We start from the raw sequence: 19,418 nt of genomic DNA, 5'->3' as shown, positions 1-19,418 counted from the left end.
TTTAGACGAACATCTCATGTAACAGTAACATAATTATCTTTAGAAAAGCTTATCGAGAGTTGGAAGTTAAATTTGATTCCTATCCTTCAAAGATCTTCTTATTAGTATCAGTTTACGGTTGAAGGTTGAAAATTAGATTTGAATCTATGCTCCACAATCCCACTACCCAACTATAAACCTACAAACTATCTTAAAGCTGAGTTTAAGAGATGACAAGTTTACCGAGACTTAAGAACGTTAGAGCTTTTGCGGTAAGTGAAATTACTATCGGATGAAATTGTTTGTTGCAATGTACCATGTGACTTTTACATGGTATTAATTGTTCATATGACTCATAGGATGATATGACTAGGTTTATATTTTTTGAGACACCACGTACATTTGCGCAAAACTGTGTAAAAAAGTAATATGCATCCAATTTTACCTAATAAAAAAGGTATAGTCTAACGTACAATCATGAAGATTAGGTCTCATTAGTTATAATACATGTGTGTGACAGCATTTTCTCGACTCCAACCGTAGGATCATTTAATATTTATCATTTTATTAATATTTTTAGGTAAGGGCAAGAGACTAATGCACAGATGACGGCTTCTACGTGGAGGCCATAAAACGAAGATCTTTAGAAAGTTTATGCACTTGGTTTTTTTCATTGTAGGACGATATGTTAGTACTTGAGTTTATAATTTTTTTTTTTTTTTATAACTACTCAAGCTCATAGCTAGCAAGCAGATTTTGTTTGCTTTGTCTCGTTACGTATCGCCATCAGCCTCTCGATTCTAAAACACGTCTACTAGGGAGAGGTTTTCACACCCTTATAAGCAATGTTTCGTTTCTCTCTTTAACTAACGTGGGATCTCTCAATCCACCCCCCTTAAGAGTCCAACATCCTCGCTAGCACATCACTTGAACTGTACAATTGGATTAACCTTGACATCCGTAGATGGCAACTGGAATGAACGGAGAGTGGCCCAGTAATCTTCTTCATCAGAGTGGCCACAGTGAGATAGAGTGGTGAAGCTGGATTCCGAATGAAAAGACAGCGAGCAGGGCAGACAAAAGGTATGACATTGGAAGTTGTTTCAAGGTAAGCCCCTGTCCCTGAATTGGTTATGCTCACGACTTGTACCAGAGAGTACTTCAATGGCATTGGGGGCACAATTGAGATGCCATTTTGGGGGTTATCATAGAGGAACTGTCCGACATAAGGCAAGTGATGAGACAGAGTAATTCCCCACGATGAGATGACCTCAGTCCAATGCCACTCAGAAGGGGAAGCTATGGGCTTCCGAGAGCCCTAGCACAGAGGATCACCTCTCCCTCGGTGCTTGGCTCTAATACCATTGTAATAGCCCAAAGCCACCACTAGTAGATACTGTCCACTTTGTTCTGTTATATATCGCCATCAACCTCACGGTTTTAAAATGCATCTAATAAAAAGAGATTTTCAGGCCCTCATAAAAAATATTTCATTTAAAAAGTCATTACAAACTTATTCTTGAACAAACTGAGGAGAATTTATTGAATAAGCACACTCTTCTAAATATAAACCAAGTTAAGAATTTTGTAGAAGGACATCATTGATGAGTTTATCCAATTGCTTGGAAGCATATCCACCATGTTTATACGCTTCTTCAGCTTTGCTCTTCAAATCCATAACATTCTTCTTCATTTTCATACCCTTTTCACCATCCATTAGCTCTCTCACAAGCTCCTTGACATCATTTCTTCGAACATTGCTATCGATTTCCATCCCAACGCCCCACTCGGTGCAACAATAACGACAATTCAATTGTTGTTCGGCGAAGAAAGGCCACGAGATCATCGGCACTCCAGCGCATATACTTTCAAGACTCGAATTCCATCCACTATGTGTTAGAAACCCTCCCACAGATGGATGGCTCAACACTTGTTCTTGACAACACCAATTTGCTATCAAGCTTCTATCTTTGGTTCGTGTTACAAATTCAACTGGCAAAATGGCTGAATCTCCCACGATTATATCGGGTCTTGTTATCCATAAGAACGGCTTTTCACTGTCTGCTAATCCCCATGCAAACTCAATTAGTTGCTCTTCTGTCATCACCGTTGTACTACCAAAATTTACGTAAACTACCGAGTTGGGTTCGTTTGAGTTAAGCCACTCGATGCAATCCATGTCCTCGACCCAAAGATTTGAATCTATTGTTCTTAGCTTTTCATCATCTATTTGGTTGACAAGCAAGTGAAGTGGACCAATTATGTAAAGAGGAGGAAGTATAGAAGAAAGAGAATCTATAGCATCGTGTTCAAGCGAATCATATGTGTTTAATATAATCGCCGAAGCTTCTCGACATCTACTCATTTCTTGATTGATAAAATTTAGCATGATATCATCTCGATCCGTTGTAAGAAGAAAGCTAGGCAGGTCCCTCAAACGTATACTTTTCCGTTCCCGAGTCCATTCTATTGTATTCTCCAAGTCTAAACCATGAAAGAAGCTAATATTAAAAAACCCCACTTTCAAATTAAAATATATTATGCTTTAAAAAAAAATGAATCATACCTTCAAGTGGTACCAACCCGTGCTTAATCGGCTCACAATAACGCAAGTAACCAAAGTAGCCACAAGCACTAGCAGTCCAAAACAAAGCATGAGGGATTTTAAATTTATTAGCCGCCAACATACAGAAAGACATGATAGCATCTCCAACAATACAGCTAACAGGCGGGACATCAATGATCGAGTTAAGCTCAGAAATAAGATCACAAAAAGGAGCTAAGCAATTCTTGGAGGTGGATTGGCAAAGGGAAGGTACGTCTTGGGTAGAATTCGCATTCGAGAAGGGAAGGCCATCAGGAATGGTTCTGAACTGAAAATCTAGCAAGCCATCGACCGAGTTCGGGCCTCTCGAGTTAAGCAGACGTCTATGATTGTACTCGGTGTTGACGAACGTTACGTGGAAACCTCTATGGTAGAGAAGCTTAGCTAGCTTTAGCATAGGGTTGATATGGCCTTGGGCTGGGAATGGGACACATACAACGTGTGGCTTACTAGTTTTGGAGATCGAACCCATCTTTCAATCTCTCTTTTGGAACTTTCTTAGCTTTGGAACAATGGGATTGAACAACTACACTATCTTATAGGCTGATCATAAAAAGATGAACATTAGGGTAAAAGATACCATTAGAAATGATGAGAAGACAAATATACTTTAAAAAATAAATACAAATAAAGTTATTATCCATATATCCATACATGTTTTGATTATTTAGGTAAAATTTATGTATTTTTATTTCAACGGACGATAGTCTTCGAAGTTTACTGATTAAATAAAATATACTTTTGAAAAGCTTAAAGGAGTTGGAATATCAAGTGGAATGTGAATATATGATTATGATATTATGGGAATGTGATACTTCACTAGGAATGGCAATGAATATGTATGGAACTTTTATGTCAATAATACATGAAATATTTGATCATATGAAATAGGATGCTTGATTGTAGTAGTAGTCGGCTTTGAGGACTCTCGGTGCACATGTTAACCTGATCATTGGGTATAGACATATTTCAAGCTAGTGTTACGGTACAAAAAGCGGTAAGAATTTCTAAAGATTGAGTTGGGAGACAAGTTAACAGAAGTGTATGATCACGAGCTTACTCGATTGTCCTGATTTACTCTTGGTGTGGTCGATATAAAAGAAAATAAATGTAATGTTTCATCATGGGCCTAAGACTTGTGGTTCGAGGTGCGGTCTTTGCTCATGAGCCACCTGACTATGCCACGACACTTCGAATCGAAGATGCGAAAGATGACAAGGTTCCTAACCCGAGTTGGAGAAGAGGGCAAAAGAGGAAGGTGGAGCCAACTGCACAACCCTCAACCAAGACCTCACACAATCAAGGTGGACGTAGACCCACACAAGACTATCCTTCTGAGAAATTATTTACTAATTGTGGATGACACTACGACACACAGGTTTGAGAATAGGGTTTGCTTCAACTGCCACAAGGAGGGCAATGGAGCTTTGCAATATCTTAGGGTAAGATGATAGTCGATACCTATCAGCCTCGAATAGTGATCAGGTCTTACCCTAGAAGCTGATCTAGTAGCAAGGTGGAATCTATGTCATTATTCTAGAGCACGGTTTAGGTTCGGCGTCAATGAGGTCGAAACCTCAAACACTATAGTCACATGTATTTTGTCTATCTTAGCCCACTTTGCAAGAGCGTTGTTTCATTTTGGCTCTATCCACTCTTTCATTTCTCCCAGTTTTGTGAGGATAGAATTAGAGTACTAGGTTCTGTGTTGAGGTAAACGTAGAACCGCTTAAGAAGGTAAGAGGCTATCAAGTGTCTGTGTCAAGCCACCTGATGGATATGACACTGATAATCTTGGATATGACAAATTTTGGCGTCATGGTAGAGATGAAAGAGTTAGCAAAGAATCATGCCCACCGTTACTCTTTTAATAAGGAAATAGTGTTTAGACTCCAAAATTAACTAAGCTTCAAATGGAAGGGATCTTAAGTTCGTAGTTCTAGTAAAGTATTCTTAGATATAGCACCTGTTAAGGATATTTAGTAATAAATTATAGTTTACCATATATATTATATTTGATATTTTATTATAAGGCAAATGTATCTTTCCATTTATTGTTATTTCCATTTATTACTATTTCCATATCGTTGTAATTTATTTGATTATAAATAAGATAACTTTCACACCATTTAGGTGTGGTGGATTAATCAAACATTCACAGCACCAATAAAGGCGGACATCTCATTTGGGCGCAAGGGAAAGTTAAGTTCAAGCTTTGTTAGATTATTTTGGATTTTAGAGCGAGTTGAATAAGTAGCTTACTATCTGATGTTACCACCTACCTTTTTAAGATTCCACCACCCAGCTTCATCCGTGTCTATTAGGCGGTCGCAGTCCTTGCGGTTGCTGCTCTCGAGCATCATTCGAAATACTATTTGAAGTGGAAAAATAGATATCGGATACAAGTTGGAGGAGTATATTGAGTAACCCGCTAATAATGGTGTGATTGTTGAAAATTATTTTTGTGGTAAGGATTACACGTTGTGCGTATCAAGTAGCCAGCCACTAATAATCATTGAAGAGTGATTGTTGAAAATAGTTTTTGGTGAGTAAATTACACGATATGTGTTTTGAGTAATCAACCACTAGGTCCCTCGATTTTGATTGATAACTACATGACAATTTGCATATCTAACTTGGTAGGAAAGTGCCTTACTCAATATTTTTAATATTCATCCGATTTTTAAAATGATTTTCAGGTAAATGTAAGGTTGATGTACGGGAGTGATGAGTAAAGTGGAAAAGTGATTTATGGGGAGTCGGAAAATTTTGGTTGAAGAAGTTTGTTTCCATTTAAACTTTTTTTTTTTTTAACAATTTTTTGGATAAATTACATACGTGTTCACGCCACGAGATGTTGTCATTTTTAGACTTTTTTTTTTTTTTTCAAAATTCTTCTCAAGGTTGTAAGAACACAGCTTCTAAGGTCGGTTTCCATAACCTTAGAATGTGACGTTCCCCTCTCCAACCTGATGTGGTATCTCACATTAATTGGAAAGTGAAACGAGTGCCAACTAGGATAAATATGTCTACAATACAATGACCACTGACATACCATTTATTAGATAATTCATAATAAATTGAAAATTACTTTATAAAAATTAGGAATTAAAATTACTTATGAACGTCTTTAATAGGGTAAAGCATCTTGGCATAAGCGAGAACGAGAAGATGAGATAAGAGAAAAATATCCTAAGTTGTTGCAGGAATTTGACACTTTCAAGGGCAAAAGTCCTTTTCAGAGGTATATAATGTAACGGTTGAAAAAAATAAAGGAAATTTTTAAACTCGCGGGCGAGTAAAAATCTAAACGTCTCTGCACGACGAAATCCACGCCCCTTCTCTTTTGAACCAGCTTCCATACCTCATCCTATCATTCAACGTTTTGGTGCCCTCTGAAAGAGTGAGAATATCGAGATAGAGGCGATGAAGAAAACACTTTTTTTTCTTTTTTAGATTCTTATTACGAGAATAAAGGATTAAATATGAGTTTCATTGTCAAGATACCTCTATGGAGTCGTTTGGTTGAAGGTTTTATTTATGATACTTAAAAAAAAGAATCTTTGAGAATCAAATAATAAAAAAAAAAGACTTTTCAGACCTATAGAAAATCAACCATAGACAAATTTATTCTCTGAAAAAGCAAAAAGAAAGGGGATTGATTCTTACCAGCTTGAAACAAGCTAACAACCATAGACATTTTTATGTCGAAAAAACTTTGATCTTGAGCCATTTAAACGAATATCTCTCATGTAACAGTAATAGAATTATCTTTAGTAAAGCTGATCGAAAGTTGACATGATAGGTGACAATGAACTCTCTTAAAGCTGTGTTTAAGAAATGATAAACTTGATAGCAGCTTTAAGAGATGATGAGCTTACGGAACCTCAGGAACATCAGATTAAACTATTTACTGTAAGTGAACTTACTCGTTGAATACCTATGAAATAGGTTAGATGAAATTGTTTGTTACCTGGTGTCTTGTTTTTATATATGATTGATATGATTATATGACTATGTTTATATCGTTTGAGACATCATGTGTACAATGTAATATAAGCATAATTAAAATACTGTCTCTTAAGAGACATATGTCATGTTATTTACGGAACTATTATATGTATCATCTAATTGAAACAGGATTTTTGACCTAGAACCTTATGCATATTGTATATTACGTGATCCTGAATTACTTCTCCGACATATAATGTACAGACGTGTACAATCATGATATTAGTTGTGTTATTTTCTTTTTTGTTGGTTGGCGTCTAGGGTGTTCTCTAACAAGCTTGCCCAGTGAACCCAGATACATGTGCGAAAACTGTGTTATGTATTCTGACACAATATCTATACTCAAAAGTATGAATAGATCTGACAATATTATTAGTCAAAAAAACAATACAAAGTTAGAATGAGAAATAAAATTTGGATTGAAGGTTCCATTTTCATCATATTCATAAGTTTAAATAGGATACAAGCTACCAACTAATACTTCGATACAAAGTTATAGGTACGAAACTTTCGATAAATTATCTAAAAACTAATTATTTAAGCAAATTTCACATTAAATTATACTTAGAATAGATTCAGATCTTTTTTTAGCCGTTTCTATCGTGTCAACATGAACATAGTTCATCAGTAAATGTATCTTACTTCTTTTTTAGATTGGATATTCAAATCCTCACTCTTCCATACTCGAAAAACAAAGAAAATGTTTAACGTACTAACATGGATAACAAATCCAATAACAAATCCAACTTATTTCATGTAAGATTCCTTGAGATCCGCAAGTTAAGTCTCAATGTTGTTCTTCGTTAGTTCTTTTCTGCATCGCTATCATCGTCAAAGGATTCGGTTTTATCAGAGTACTCGTCGTCTTGTTTAAGTTTGCTGCTAGTTGTGGTCTGTTTTGGAAACTGATCTCTGTACTCTCTAAGTTTGGCCTTCTTTGTATTCAAGACATTTAGAAACTGGAAGCAATCAGAACAACATTTACAAATTTCAAGTAAGAAACAAGGGGTGCCATTTCAGTAATACATGAAACATTCATTCAAACAGATATTACGGTCCTTTTTGGGCTTTCTTTTTTGAGCTTTCCAAACGCGTCTATTAGAGAGAGGTTTTCACACCCTTATAAAGAGTGTTTCGTTCTCATCTCCAATCAATATGGGATTTCACATGAACATTTTAATTTAATGTTCATACATTTGAATGATACTTTCCTAATAAATTTAACATGTATCTAATAGAAGACAAGACAAGTATTGAAACGGATGATAATAAGAATGCCAAACATAGGCACGTGCAATACATATTCTAAAATATTATATGCTTCACTGAGCATCTCGTGAAAGAGTTAAGGTATATATATATACGCGCGTGCTAGTGCTTGCTTTTCCACCCTAGATATAAAATCATCTTTATCATATCACCTTTTAAGATTCTTTGATTTCCGTACATAGACACGTGCAATACATATTCTAAAATATTATATGCTTCACTGAGCATCTCGTGAAAGAGTTAAGGTATATATATACGCGCGTGCTAGTGCTTGCTTTTCCACCCTAGATATAAAATCATCTTTATCATATCACCTTTTAAGATTCTTTGATTTCCGTACGTGGAATACCCTAAACTTTAAATGTCTGCACTACTTCCACGAGATGTCTTTTTTCGAGTATTGATTAAGGAACCCTGGTGTATTTGTTAAGTGAAACCTAAAGTAGAACAGAGCCTTAAGATGACAGTCTGGTGGGTTCATGGTTCAAATATGGTGCAATATCGTAACAACAGTCCAAGCCCAAGCCCACTACTCGAAGATATTTTTCTCTTTAGGCTTTCCCTTTCGGGCTTTCCCTTTCGGGCTTCCCCTCAAGGTTTTTAAAACATATTTGTTAGGGAGAGGTTTCCACACTCTTATAAAGAATGTTTAGTTCTCCTCCCCAACCGATGTGGGATCTGACAATCTACCCCCTTCATGGGGCCCAACGTCTTTGCTAGCACACTGCCTCATGTCCAACCCCCTTTGGGGTTCAGCCTCCTCGCTGGCACATCGCCCGATGTCGGGCTCTGATGCAATTTGTAACAACCCAAGCCCACCGCTAGCAGATATTGTCCTCTTTGGGCTTTCCTTCAAGGTTTTTAAAACGTGTATGTTAGGGAGAGGTTCTACACTTCTATAAAGAATATTTCGTTCTTCTCCCCAACCAATGTGAGATCTCACAATAACAGAGACGGGCTGAGGACCTTTTTCGTAGGCCTCAAACTAGTTCCATCAAAACCATGTTGGACTGAGAATGTATAACATCCTCGCTAGACCACCTATATATTGAACAAAGTCTGGTCTGGTGAATAATGCATGCCGCGGCATTCAATATCTCACTAAGGAATAAAAACTAAGAACTTCCAATCAGAAAGTAGAAAAAGAACACCTCTTACCACTGGAGGCTACCACCCTTGATCAGTGAAGCAGAAACACATGTGAAGTAGATTAATGCCAAAGGAAGGTTGCCTGATTGTAGAATCGAATAAATGTTTACTTGGGTTAGTAGAACGATTAGTGTAACCGTCTAAGCCTACCACTAGCAGATATTGTCTTCTTTGGGCTTTCTCTTTTGGGCTCCCCTCAAGGTTTTTAAAACGTGTCGGCTAGGGATAGGTTTTCACACCCTTATAAAGAATGATTCGTTCTCCTCTCCAACTGATGTGGGATCTCACAATCCACTCTCTTTTGGAGACCAACGTCCTCGCTGGCACTCGTTTTCTTCTCCAATCGATTTGGGACTCCCCAATCCACCCCCTTCGGAACCCAGCATCCTTACTGGCACACCACCTTGTGTCCACCCCCCTTCGGGGCTTAACCTCCTCCTTGCTGGTAAATCACCTAATGTCTAGCTTCGATATCATTTGTAACAACTTAAGTCCACCACTAGCAGATATTGTCCTCTTTGAGCTTTCCCTTTTGAACTCCCCTCAAGGTTTTTAAAACGCGTCTGTTAGGGAGACGTTTCCTCACCCTTACAAAGAATGTTTCGTTCTCCTCCCCAACTAACGTGGGATCTCACAATTAGTTACAAAGAAAACACAATTACATAAACAGTAGTTTTTCCAACAGCAAGACATCATGCTACATTTTCAAATGCAAAGAACAAAGCTTCTACACTGATAAAATGAACAAGTACATATTGCATCATGTTACACTCTTGAAGCTAAGGTGTAGCATGATTTTTGAAGAAGCAATAATTCAGAATGGTATAGCGCTTACAGAGATGACAAAGAAGAAAACAGATGGGGTGAAATTTAAATCATAAGTATATGAAACTTTCAGTACCTTTGCATATAGTGCAGTTTCAAACTCCACCTTTTCTTCACAAATCCTCTCGCTCTGAGCCAAACACTTCTCAGACTCCACTTTCAGCTTCTCAAATGATTGAGTCTTTCTCACAACCTCTTCCTATTCATACAAAAATCAAGCAGGCATAAGTTATAAGAAAAAATTAAGAACAGAGCATGTAACGGCCCAAGCCCACCGCTAGCAGCTATTGTCCTCTTTGGGCTTTCCCTTTCGGGCTTCCCCTCAAGGATTTAAAACGCGTCTGTTAAAGAAAAGTTTCAACACCCTTATAAAGGGTGTTTCGTTCTCCTACCCAACCAATGTGGGATATCACAATCCACCCCCCTTCAAGGCCCAGCGTCCTCGCTGCCACTCGTTCCTTTCTCCAGTCGATGTAGGACCCCCACCAGATCCACCCCTTTCAGGGCCCAGCGTCCTTACTAAGCACACCGCCTCGTGTCTACCCCCTTCGGGGAACAGTCTCCTTGTTGGCACATCGTCTGGTGTTTGGCTCTGATACCATTTGTAATGGCTTAGACCCACTACTAGCAGATATTGTCCTCTTTGGGCTTCCCCTCGAAGCTTTTAAACACATCTGTTAGGGAAAGGTTTCCACACCCTTATAAAGGGTGTTTCGTTCTCCTCCCCAAGATGATCTCTAAGTCACAACTCAAATGCCATATGAAGTGAATTGGTAAGCACAACAAGGAGGCATAGTATTAGCTATGGAACAATATGCTCATGAAATTAATGAGAAGTACAGACAAACAGCTGAATAGAAGTAACCTTGAGAAAATCTAAAACATTGTAAACACAACAAGGAGGCATAGTATTACGCTCAGCCTTATGTTTGCATCCATGAGAAAGTCCAATATTCCTGCTGTAGTAGTCTTATTATCCGATGCCTGTCGACATTTCCATCGCCATTCTAACTTCATCCCTTCTTTGTTAAATGTCCAAGAAAGCTACAAAAGAACCAAAACAAAGTGCTAATCAATGTCATCCAAAGATTAAAATAAAATGAAACCTCGATCTTTATCGTTGAGATAATTGAATCCCTCTTCCGAGTTCATAAGATTACCATATCAAAACCATCCAGCCCACAAAGAGATTGATTAATGTAATCAAATTCTAAAATTTATTCTAGACTAAAAAAAAATTAACCAAGCTTAATCTGATTTAATAGTAAACTACACTTTTGGTGACTATTTTGTCCATCAAAGTGCAAAAGAAACAGTTTAGTTCATAAGAAGGGGAGACGATGAGCAGCTGCAAGATTCACCAGCGGAGAGAAAGGAAGGAGACAGAAATTTTAGAAATGAAAAAATGTTGTTAAACAAATATATTTTGCCATATCAGCAAGATAATGTCAGCAACTTAATCGTCACATAGAAGTTGGATGCCATTTCAATCCGTTTCCAAAACTTAAAGGGCTAAAGTGTATGTTTCAAAACCTTAGCGACCAAAATGTGCCCTAGTTAATCTTTCAAGTGTGCCTTTGTATTTAGTTAATCTTGGCAACCCTCAGGCAAGGGCCAAGATGAATGCCATGTGACAGAGGAGGATGCTGCATCCTCTGACACACCAGGACACACCAAAGAGATGTACCTGGAAGCCAAGATGAGACATAGGTAAAATTGAGGCAACAAGTAGACAGGAGGAATAAAGATAGGTTTGATAAAGGATTGAGTAGGGCTTCGGGCCTTAATTTCAAACGTCGAGTTTCGAAAGGAGTTTGGGCATGCGGTTTTGGAGTTAAGTCCGTCCATATGGAAATGAATGCTCACCAAATTTGGTGTTAATCGGCCACCGAACAGACGCTCCATGAGAACGTATGACCGTTCATCAAAATCATGTCTATTCTTGTCAGACTAAAAATGCCTCAAAATGTACCTTAGGAGAAACCATGGTGTCAACTCTCCACCACCCCTAGGTCCTATGACCTAAGCGATCTATCTCGTGGCACATACATGCGTCATAGTGAAGGCGAGTGTTGCGAGACGAGCGTCTCGTTGACTTACTTTGAAATGGATCTTTCAAGGGCAGTGTCAGACGACACGAGTGTGCGACAACCCCAACCATGTGTTAAAGGTTCAACACCCACTGCTATCCAATACAGAGTTCGTAAATGATTTGGCATGGACACGGGAGGATCCAACACCGAGATAGAACCCGGATGGATGGATGTTCGGGAGTCCCCAACAATATGAACTACACATAGGTCTGTTTTCGATGGACATGTCCGAGTGAGTTTTGATGGTCGATGACATCCTGAAACTTGGGATGACATCAAGATATGTGGGTCATGTTAATTGGGAACCACGATGACGAATTGAGATGCGACGTTGCATGTGAAAGATTTTGGCCCCAAGTAGAGGCAAGGTCAAGCCAAATGACTTAACCTAGTGTAGAGACAAGTCGAGCATGGTCGCAGATGATTAAAAATAGGCGTCGTGTTTGGCTGAACAAACTTGAATTCAACACAAGTTGTGTTCGATTGGCAAAGACAAACCTTGGCTAAGGTCTGACGAAGCCACAAAAATGGGCGAAAAATATATGTGGGGCTTAGGTTCTCCTTAAGGCTTGTCATGAGCATGTTAAGATCATAACGTCACACGGTTGAAACAGTACGATCGTGATAGTTGGTATCAGAGCTACATTTTGTGTGTCTATATCTGACAAGATGTTAGGAAAAGAACCCGAGGGTTGAACGAAGACTTTCAAGTGTATCACGAATGCGGGAGTGGGTAGAATAGTTGCAAGCCAAAATCAAAATTAGCTTTCTGGATTAAAGTCAGACTCCCTAGGGAGGAGTCTTACCCATCAGTAAAGCACGAGCCAAGCTCATTTGCCAAGGGCTTGGGAGTTCTGAATTGAGAAACAAAGAATCAGAATGCACAATAGGTTGGATGTCTTCCAAAGAACCATTCGCACTAGAGGAATAGTGTCAATGGTTGCAAGCAAAAAAATAGGGGGTCAAGCAAGACATGTGTTGTCCAAGTGCCAAATTGAGCACAACGCAAGTCCTTATGGGGGGACCACATAGCTGCAAAGAGGTAGTCGAGTTCAAAATGGGGGTGAGCCCGAGTGAATGGTTGCTCACCCCGTGGATGTGCTCTAAAGAGTGAGCACACGTGTATTCCTTAAGTCATCTCCTAATGCCTAAGGTGAGTGACTTCTCAAAAGAGTCGAGACCTGCATTCACTCAAGAAGAAAGCACCAGCTAGACGTGGACATAGAGATGAAGCTACCGCAAGACCAGAGAAGTATCAAGGCAGGCTTTGCCACATAAAGGTGGTCAGTTGAGAAGTTGGTTGAAGTGTAGTGCCAACATGTGACTGTGTCACAAACTTCCAGACCTTGCTTCCAAAAACGGTTGTGACTATGACAAAAAAAATGTTGTGATACACAAACCCACCTTACCACCATAAAGGGATGTGGCTATGACGAGGAGATGTCGTGATACAGATCTCTATGCGGCTCAAAGAATACGATGGTTAAGTCGAAAGTAGCCACATTTGAGGGCACTCTCCCTAGCTTAGGCAAATATATGCTGACACTAGTTTTGTCATGGTTTGTCTGGTGAGTCCTGAACCGAGTCCGAGAGATGGGCAAGAGAGACCTCAGATGGGATAGCCGACAACCATTGGGCAATTATTTTACCGTGATTATACTGCGAGTCTCGGAGACCAAGGAAAGGTCCATCAGTGGGATAGCTCATAAGTAGTATGCAGTTTCCGTATTCACTCTAGAGCATGATAAAGCTAAGCGGGTTAAGTTAGCAATTAGTTCAAAGTTCATAACGTCATCGAGGACATGTCGAGATTAAGTGGGGGAGAGTGTCACAATCCATAGAGCAATTGTGCCCCTAAGAAAGTCATTGAAGGTGATGACTAGTTTAAGTAGGGGAGAATGTCACAACCATACTATGAAGAGAGTAGGTTGTGACCCTCACATGCGACAAATAAGGCGGCGCCCCTAAAGTGGTGTCTATCCGACCATGCGAAGGCCAAGATAGATGAGTGTCATGATGCAACCAATGAGGACATTGCATCATCTAACACACCAAAGAGATGTGCATTGAAGTAAGATGAGGCATAAGCAAGATGGAGGCAACAAGTAGACAAGAGGGACAAAGACAAGCTCGATAAACGATCGGGTAAGGCTTCATGCCTTAACCTCGAAAGTCGAGGTTCCAAAAGAAATTTGGGCATATGGCTTTGGAGTTAAGTATGTTCTTATGAAATATGAATGCTCGCGAAATTTGGTGTCGATCAAACATTGAACGGACGCTCCACAAGATCGTATGACTGTTCGCCAAAATTATGTCTGCTCCTAACCGACCAAAAATGCCTCAAAATGTATTAAGAGGAAAACATGGTGTCAACTCTCCACCACCCCTAAACCTGTGACCTAAGCGAGCTATCCTATGGCACATACGTGTGTCACAGTGAGGGCGAACATTGTAGACGAGTATCTTAGGCGATTTCTTTTGAAATGGGTCTTTCAAGGACAATGTTGGATGTCACGGGTGTGCCAAGAACGCACCCCCGCCCATGTGTCAAAGGTTGGTATATGCACCCGCTATTTGATATGGAGCCCGAAAATGATTTGACATGGACATTAGAGGGTCCAATGCCTCGATAGAACTCGGATGGATGGATTTTCGGGAAGCCCCGATAATATGAACGATACATGGGTTCGTTCTCGATGGACAGGTATGAGTGAGTTTTGATAGTTGATGACATCCCAAGACTTAGGATGGCATCAAGGTATGTGGATCGTGTTAATTGGAAACTAAGATGACAAGTTGAGATGCAGCGTCGCATGTGAAAGACCTTGGCCTTGAGTAAGGAAAGGTCAAGCCTAATGGCTTGGTCTAGTGTAAAGGCAAATCGAATGGAGTCGTAGATGATTGAACATGTACAAATGGACGGCATGTGTGGCCAAACAAGCTTAGATTCCGTACAAGTTGTGTTCAGTTGACGAAGACAACCTTCGCCTAAGGTCCAACGAAGCAACAAAGATGGACAAAAAATGTGCATGGGACTTGGGGTTCCTCCTAAGAATTGTCATGAGTATGTCAAGATCATGAGTTGTATGGTTGAAAATGTACGATTGTGACATAAACACATAGTACACATGTCATCTAATCGTGTAATCTCTACGATTTTAAGAAAAAAAAAATAGTGCTTCAACAAAAGTTCTCTTTTTGTTATGCCAAGTGTCACGGTCGTACTTTTTCAACCGTGTGGCATCATGATCTTGACACACTTAGGACCAACCTTGAGGAAAACCCAATCCCATATATACTTTTTGTCCGGCTTTGTGGCTTCGTCGGACCTTAGACGAGGTTTGTCTTCACCAATCGAACGTCACTCGTGCAGAATCCAAACTTGTTCAGTCACACATGTCACTTGCGCGTGCATGTTCAATCACCCGCAACACAACTAACTTGCCTCTACACTAGGCCAAATCATTTGGCTCGACCTTGCCTCTACTCGAGGCCAAGGTCTCTTAATACAACATTGCATCCCATCGTCTCATCTCATCGGGACATCCCGAACATCCATCCATCCAGGTTCTTATCGGCCATTGGACTCTTTGGTGTCCATGCTTCATTTACGGCATCCGTTTCGGATAATGGGTGCATTATCCAACCCCCAACACATGGGTTGGGGCGTAATATTGGCACACCCGTGTCGTCTTGTACTGTTCTTGAAAAATGCATTTCAAAAGAAGTCGTTTGAGATACTCATCTTGAAACGCTCGCCCTCACTGTGACACACGCATGTGTCACATAGTAGCTTGCTTAGTCCACAAGGCTCAGGGGTACTAGAGAGCTGACAACATGCCTCTCCCTATGGTACATTTTGAGGCATTTCCAATCGTTCTCGAGTAAACGTCATTTTGACGAGCAGACATATGGTCTTGGGCATAGTCCGTCGAGTATTTGATAGACACCAAATTTGGTGAGCTTTCATCTTTCATATTGACGGACTTAATTCCTGAGCCACATGCCGAAACTCATATTGAAACTCTGACTTTTGAGGTTATGGCCTGGGGCCCTACTCGACCCTCTTCGAACTTGTCTACAATACTCGTATCGCCTCGTTCTCTCGAACTTTGCATATGCCTCGACTTAGCTTCAATGCACACTCTTGGTGTGTTGGATGATGCACTGTCCTCCTCGGTCACATCATGACACTTCTCAATCTTGGCCCTCACGTGGCCGGATTGACATCACTTGAGTGTTGCCTCTTGAGCCTTTCTTGGTATGTGGGGATCATAACCTACTTTCTCTTAGTGAGGTTTGACACTCTCCCCCACTTAACCTAGTCATCGTCCTCGATGACTTTCTAAGGAGCACAATTATATCATCGATTGTGACATTCTCCCAACTTAATCTCGATATCATCCCGATGACGACTCGAACATCGAACTGGCTATTCACTTGACCTGCTGATTTGCTCGTGTTTTCAGAATGAATACGGAAACTTGCGCACTACTTATGGGATATCCCACTGTTAGATCTTCTCTCAGTCTCCGATACTCGCAGCATAAGTACAACAAAACACAATTTTCCCAATGGATGTGGGCTATCCCTCCATGGACCTAACTTCGCCTACTTTTCGGACTCGATCCTAGACTCACCGGACAAACAATGGCAAAAACTAGCATCAGTATTTCTCTCTTGAGCTAGAGGGAGCGCACCCCAAACGTAGCTATCATGGCCTAAACCGTCGTATTCTCTGAGTTACATAGCGATTTGTAACTCGACATTCTCTTATTAGGCCACAACCTTTTTTGGAAGCAAAGTTTAGAAGCTAACTCAGTCCTATGTTGGCACTACACTTTAACCAACTTCTCAACTAGCCACCTTCATGTGGCAAACGTTACATTGACACTTCTCTAGTCTTGTTGTAGTTTCGTTTCACTGTGTTGCCCACGTTCAGCCTGATACTCTCCTCTCAAGCGAATGCTGGTCTCAACACTCGTGTAAAGTCATCCTCCTTGGGCACGAGGTAATGGCTCAAGGAACACGTGTGCTTCTTATAGCACTTCTACGAAGTGAGCAACCCATTCTCTCGAGCTTTCCCCCACTTAACTCAGTTGTCTCTATGTAGCGATATCATCCACCCATATGAACTTTTGTTGTGCATATTTGGCACTCAGTCGACGCATGTCTCATTTGACCCTAGTTTCTTTGCTTGTAAACATTGGCATTATTCCTCTTATACAAATGGCTCTTTCGAAGCCACCGACTTGGTAGACCTTCTAGTTCACTGTCTGCCCATTTGAACTCCCAAGCCTTCGGCAAATAAACTTGGTTTGTGCTTTATTGACGAGTAAGACTCCTCCTCAGGGGGCCAGCTTTTGACCCATAAATCAATTTTTTATTCTAACTCACAACTGTCCTACCCAATCTGGCACTCGCGACACACTTGCAAAGTCTTCATTCGGCCCTCGAGTTCTTTGTCTTGTCTAACTTAGACACACAAAGTGTGGCTCTTATACCAACTGTCACAATCGTACTTTTTCAACCGTGCGGCGTCGTGATCTTGACACACTCACAACCATCCTTGAGGGGAACCCAAACCCCATATATATTTTTCGCACACCTTTGCGACTTTGTCAGACTTTAGGCGAGGTTTGTCTTCGCCAACCGAACGTCACTTTTGCGGAATCCAAACTTGTTCGGCCACACATGCCACCTACGCGTGCATGTTCAATTATCTGCAACACAACTAACTTGCCTCTACACTAGGCCAAGTCATCTGACTCGACCTTGCCTCTACTCGAGACCAAGGTCTCTCAATGCATCATCTCATCTCATCGGGACATCTCGATCATCAATCCATCCAAGTTCTTATCAGGCATTGGACTCTCCCGTGTCCATGTTAGAACATTTACAACATCCATTCTAAATAATGGGTTCATAATCTAACCTCCAACACATGGATTGGGGTGCAATACCGACACACCCCGTGTTGTCCGGTACTGTCCTTGAAAACCTCATTTCAAAGAAAGTTGCTCAAAACACTCGTCTCGAAACGCCGCCCTCATTGTGACACACGCATGTGCCACAGGGTAGCTCACTTAGGCCATAAGGCCCAGGGGTGGTGGAGAGCTGACAGCATGCCTCCCCCTATAGTACATTTTGAGACATTTCCAATCTTTCTCGAGTAAACATCATTCTGGCGAGCGGACAAACAGCCTCGTGCATAGTCCATCGAGTATCCGATTAACATCAAATCTGGTGAGCTTTTATCTTTCATACCGGCTGAAACTCATTCCGAAACTCTAACTTCAGAGGTTATGGCCTAAGACTCTACCCAACCCTTTTTGAGTTTGTCTTTGACACTTGTGTTGCCTCTTTCTCTCGAATTTTGCGTATGCTTGACTTAGCTTCAATGCACACTCTTGGTGTGTTAGATGATGCACCGTCCTCCTTGGTCGCATGCATCATGACACTTCTCAATCTTAGCCTTCACATGGTCGGATGGGTGCCACTTAAGGGTTGCCCCTTGTCTGTCTTGACATGTGGGGGTCACAACCTACTTTCTCTTAGTATTGCTTAGGAAGGTTATTTTGCACCTACATTTTCAAAAAAAAAATTGTTTTTTCAATAGTCCATTGCCAAATTGCTGATAACTCACTAGTAAACCTAGAAGCTAAAACTATTCAGCCAAATTTCCATTCAATTACTCTTCAACAACAATAAAGGCATTCAAAGAGGCGAATTTGAAGTCAAATTGAGAAGCTGTCGTCTTCTTCCTAGTGCCTGATAAATCTTCGATTTCCTCTTCAGTAACGACTAAGGGATAAAAAAATAAAAATAAAAACCAAATAAGGATATGAAATCCAAATAGCACAAACCCTCTTGTCCCCATTTCCAACATCGGCAAAGTCATAGACCGAATCAGGCTGCTGAAACCCTAAATAGCGCTCGGCCAAGCCCACATAGTCCGACGGTTCTTGGTCCCATTGTTCAGCGCGCAACCGAACCTCGTCCTCCGTCGCTGTACAGCACAAATTCAAGGTCAAACATAGAAATAATAAGGAAACTATGAAGAATTAATCCAGTGCTGGTTTTAGAAATGGCACCATGGCACGTCCAAGCGTTGAGGCCGTCGGTGATGGAGAGATCGAAGCGGTGCTGATACCAAGTGCCTTTAACGAAGATGGAGACTCTTCCGTCCGGTTGCGCGTTGGTTGGTACTTCAAGCTTCAGGCATGTGTGTCTGATTGCGTCCATGGCGCTTTTTTTCACTTCGTCTCTGAAAAATGCTAATGGAGGAAGATTGCTAAAAGTCTAGGGGGGTGCAGGATATTTAAAAATAAAATCAACCAATTAAAGTATATATATTAAAATTACTAAAAAAAAAAAAAAAGTAATAAGCTAAAATACTTATTTATATTATATTCATATGGAAATTACTATTCATCTCTTATTTCAAATTTTTTTGAGAATAAACTTGTATTACCCAAGTAACTGAG

At 40.4% G+C, this 19,418-nt stretch overlaps 2 protein-coding genes across 3 annotated transcripts; both read right to left on the bottom strand.

Annotated features, from left to right (window-relative positions):
• Positions 1–1,498: 1,498 nt before the first annotated feature.
• LOC111470634 (7-deoxyloganetin glucosyltransferase-like) lies at positions 1,499–3,115 on the bottom strand. Its single transcript, XM_023116208.1, has 2 exons — positions 2,546–3,115; positions 1,499–2,463 (listed from the first exon to the last, which is right to left on the bottom strand). Exons 1-2 carry the CDS (start codon positions 3,054–3,056, stop codon positions 1,556–1,558), a joined length of 1,419 nt encoding a protein of 472 aa, XP_022971976.1. The 5' UTR covers positions 3,057–3,115; the 3' UTR covers positions 1,499–1,555.
• Positions 3,116–7,219: 4,104 nt separating this feature from the next.
• LOC111470647 (DNA repair protein XRCC4) lies at positions 7,220–19,238 on the bottom strand. 2 transcript variants are annotated; one of them, XM_023116227.1, is made up of 5 exons: positions 19,026–19,238; positions 18,798–18,940; positions 10,754–10,882; positions 9,915–10,037; positions 7,220–7,554 (listed from the first exon to the last, which is right to left on the bottom strand). In XM_023116227.1, the coding sequence occupies exons 1-5, from the start codon at positions 19,174–19,176 to the stop codon at positions 7,399–7,401; spliced, it is 702 nt and encodes a 233-aa protein (XP_022971995.1). In that variant the 5' UTR covers positions 19,177–19,238; the 3' UTR covers positions 7,220–7,398. The 2 variants fall into 2 exon arrangements, with proteins under 2 accessions (XP_022971995.1, XP_022971997.1); XM_023116229.1 differs by lacking the exon at positions 10,754–10,882.
• Positions 19,239–19,418: the final 180 nt, after the last annotated feature.

The sequence above is a fragment of the Cucurbita maxima genome, unplaced genomic scaffold, assembly GCF_002738345.1.
Source record: "Cucurbita maxima cultivar Rimu unplaced genomic scaffold, Cmax_1.0 Cma_Scf00046, whole genome shotgun sequence".
NCBI classification, from domain to species: Eukaryota; Viridiplantae; Streptophyta; class Magnoliopsida; order Cucurbitales; family Cucurbitaceae; genus Cucurbita; species Cucurbita maxima.
Note: the sequence above shows the minus strand (reverse complement) of the source record. Positions and strands in the feature narration are given on the sequence as shown.